The sequence below is a fragment of the Perognathus longimembris genome, chromosome 13, assembly GCF_023159225.1.
Source record: "Perognathus longimembris pacificus isolate PPM17 chromosome 13, ASM2315922v1, whole genome shotgun sequence".
NCBI lineage: Eukaryota > Metazoa > Chordata > Mammalia > Rodentia > Heteromyidae > Perognathus > Perognathus longimembris.
Genome location: NC_063173.1, coordinates 14,930,495 through 14,933,352, shown reverse-complemented (window position 1 = coordinate 14,933,352; position 2,858 = coordinate 14,930,495). Strand labels below are relative to the sequence as shown.

The window sequence follows — 2,858 nt, the reverse complement described above, 5'->3', positions numbered from 1 at the left end:
GATATCAAGAGTGTTGGGAACAGGACCAGGAATTGACTTCTTGTCCAGTTTCTCAGGCTTCATAGCTCCCTCCCTCCCTTGTACATTCTAGCCACTTTGTACAAGTACTCACCTTGGATATGAGAGGAATCCTTCAATTTATAAATATCATTCTTTTTAAAATTCATGAAAACTTGAAAAATGACTTGTAATACCAAATAGATTTTAAGAAAAAAAAAACACACCTACATTTCAGCTTTTTCTCCATGATATTTTCTTTTTTATACACCTGGATGATTTATATAAAGGAAATCATTAATGCTTACTAATTCTTACCAGGTGTATTACCCACGGAGCTGACAGATTAAAATAACTCAAAAATGCTCAGAAATTCAGAAAGGAGAGGGAGAAATACAGAGAAGAGAAGTAAATTATATTTCTGAGGATTCTTGGATTCCTCTTGGCAATGCCAAGTGTTCTGTGACCATCTACCAATGAACTAAACTCCCTTAGAAAGGCTTCCACTAAAAGCTTTCTATTTTTAAGTAATTAAGTACTCACAAAGAATGGAGCTCTGGTCCACCACACTGGGAAGCAGCTTTATTTTGGACGGTATTCTGAATGACAGCAGGTTTCCTGAACTGCTCTGGACCACAATCACAATCCTGTACATGGTGGCCCTGACCAGCAATGGGCTTTTGCTTCTGCTCATCACAATGGATGTGAGGCTCCACGTGCCAATGTGCCTCCTGCTTAGGCAGCTCTCTCTCATTGACTTTCTTTTCACAACAGTTGTCATGCTCAGGGCCATCATAGATTTTCTACTTGGGGATAACTCCAACTCACTTGGCTGTGCCCTTCAGATATTCCTGGAACTGACACTTGGTGGAGGAGAAGACCTGCTTCTAACCTTTATGGCCGATAACAGGTATGTGGCCATTTGCCATCTTCGCCAGTACATGATCTTCATGAGACCAAAGATCTGCTGGTTCATGGTGACCACATCTTGGATCCTGGCACTTCCAACTGCTCTAGAACATACCATTTATACCATGCATTTTCCTTTCTGCATGTCCTTGGAAATCAGACACCTGCTCTGTGAGATCTCCCCTCGGCTGAAGTTGGCCTGTGCAGACACCTCCACTTATGAACTCTTGTTGTCATTTTAATTCCATTAAGACTCATTCCCTATACTTATAGAGTTATGCTAGTATTATACAATATCTCTTTCTGGTTCCAGAAGTATATTAATAATTTGTATGAACATCAAGTTAGCACATGACAACTATGCCTGCCTCACACTGGCCAGTTTAAACAGTCCTGAGATTTTACTCATGTTAGCCTGATCTCCATCTCAGGTGAAACATACTCTCCAGCCTTGTTGTAATAAAGCATGGCCTTTTCCTTAAAATAGCAGACACCGGGCCATTTGGAACAGGCAGCTGCAACCTCCAAAGCAGCTTCCCTAACGATAATGTCCCCCTCTGGCCAGCTCTACCCATACAAGGCAACAACTGGCTCTTAAAAGTAACTTCCTGCCTCTATGGAGACAATCATAAATCTTAGCTCACCACAGTGGACTACTGCTCATGTCACACATACTCTCTGCCCCCAGGAAATTTCCCTCCTCCTCACCCTGGCCCTTACACAAAGACAGGCTGCTGCTCTCTATCCCCCTGCTGACAATTAAAATCATTTTGCTGTATATGATTGTGTGTCCCTGTGATTTTCTAGGGTGGTGCTTCCTACTCATAGTTCAAATCTCTCTCCTGTTCTCTGTTCCTAGTATCACCAACCTACTTCCATTATATCCCGACAGCCAAATAAGAGAGAGCCAGACCAGGAGATGGAAAAGAAAAGTTTATTCCACTACAACAGGGGGCTGAGTCTTAGAGTCTGGATCTAGACTACAGCCCCGAGTCTCAGGGTATTTAAGCACAAAAACCACACATATTATTTGCAGGTGGTCAAGGCAAGGTAAAAACTGGTTAAGCAAGCCATTTAAGGAAGTGGAATTTTATGGCTAGGCTAACAGAAATTAGCTCAACTTTCATCATACTTACTATGCTCCCCCATATCAGTATAATTACTCTCTGGAAATTTCACTGTTTTCCTTTTAGTCACAATGGTCATTATGTCAAAGCTGCTATTCCCCATTCAAGCAAGCACATAGTTACAGAAGCAGACTTAGTGAGTTAGTAGAAAAACCACCTTCCACACTCTCCCATTGTTGGGTTTTCGGTAAGGGCTTGGGTGACATTTACCAAAGCATGTGCCTGCTGTCCAGCCTAGGTTTGCCCTTCCCCAGGCCCACTACTCTGCCTAAGCCTGCGCTTTTTAGGGACTCAAAAAGAGGGCTTCTCCCACAGACTGGGAGAAGATCTTTACCGGCCATTCAACAGACAAAGGCCTCATCTCTAAAATATATGCAGAACTAAAAAAATTACCTTCTTCCAAAACAAAACCGCAAAGAACCATTAGCCCCCTCATCAAGTGGGCTAAAGACTTACAAAGAGACTCCTCTGATGAGGAAATGAGAATGGCCAAGAGACATATGAAAAAGCGCTCTACATCACTGGCCATAAAAGAAATGCAAATCAAAACATCATTGAGATTCCATCTCACCCCAGTCATATATCAAGAAAACCAACAATAACAATTGTTGCAGGGGATGTGGCTAAAAGGGAACCCTACTTCATTGTTGGTGGGAATGTAAACTGGTTCAGCCACTCTGGCAAGCAGTATGGAGATTCCTCAGAAGGGTAAATATAGAACTCCCCTATGACCCAGCAGCCCGACTTTTGGGTATCAATCCAAAAGACCACAAACAAAATCACAGTAATGCCAGCAGCACAACAATGTTCATCGCAGCACAATTT

At 42.4% G+C, this 2,858-nt stretch overlaps 1 protein-coding gene across 1 annotated transcript; it reads left to right on the top strand.

Moving 5' to 3' along the window:
• The first annotated feature begins 545 nt into the window (after positions 1-545).
• On the top strand, positions 546-1,148 carry LOC125362406 (olfactory receptor 2AG2-like). The gene has a single exon (XM_048361255.1). It carries the CDS (start codon positions 546-548, stop codon positions 1,146-1,148), a length of 603 nt encoding a protein of 200 aa, XP_048217212.1.
• Positions 1,149-2,858: the final 1,710 nt, after the last annotated feature.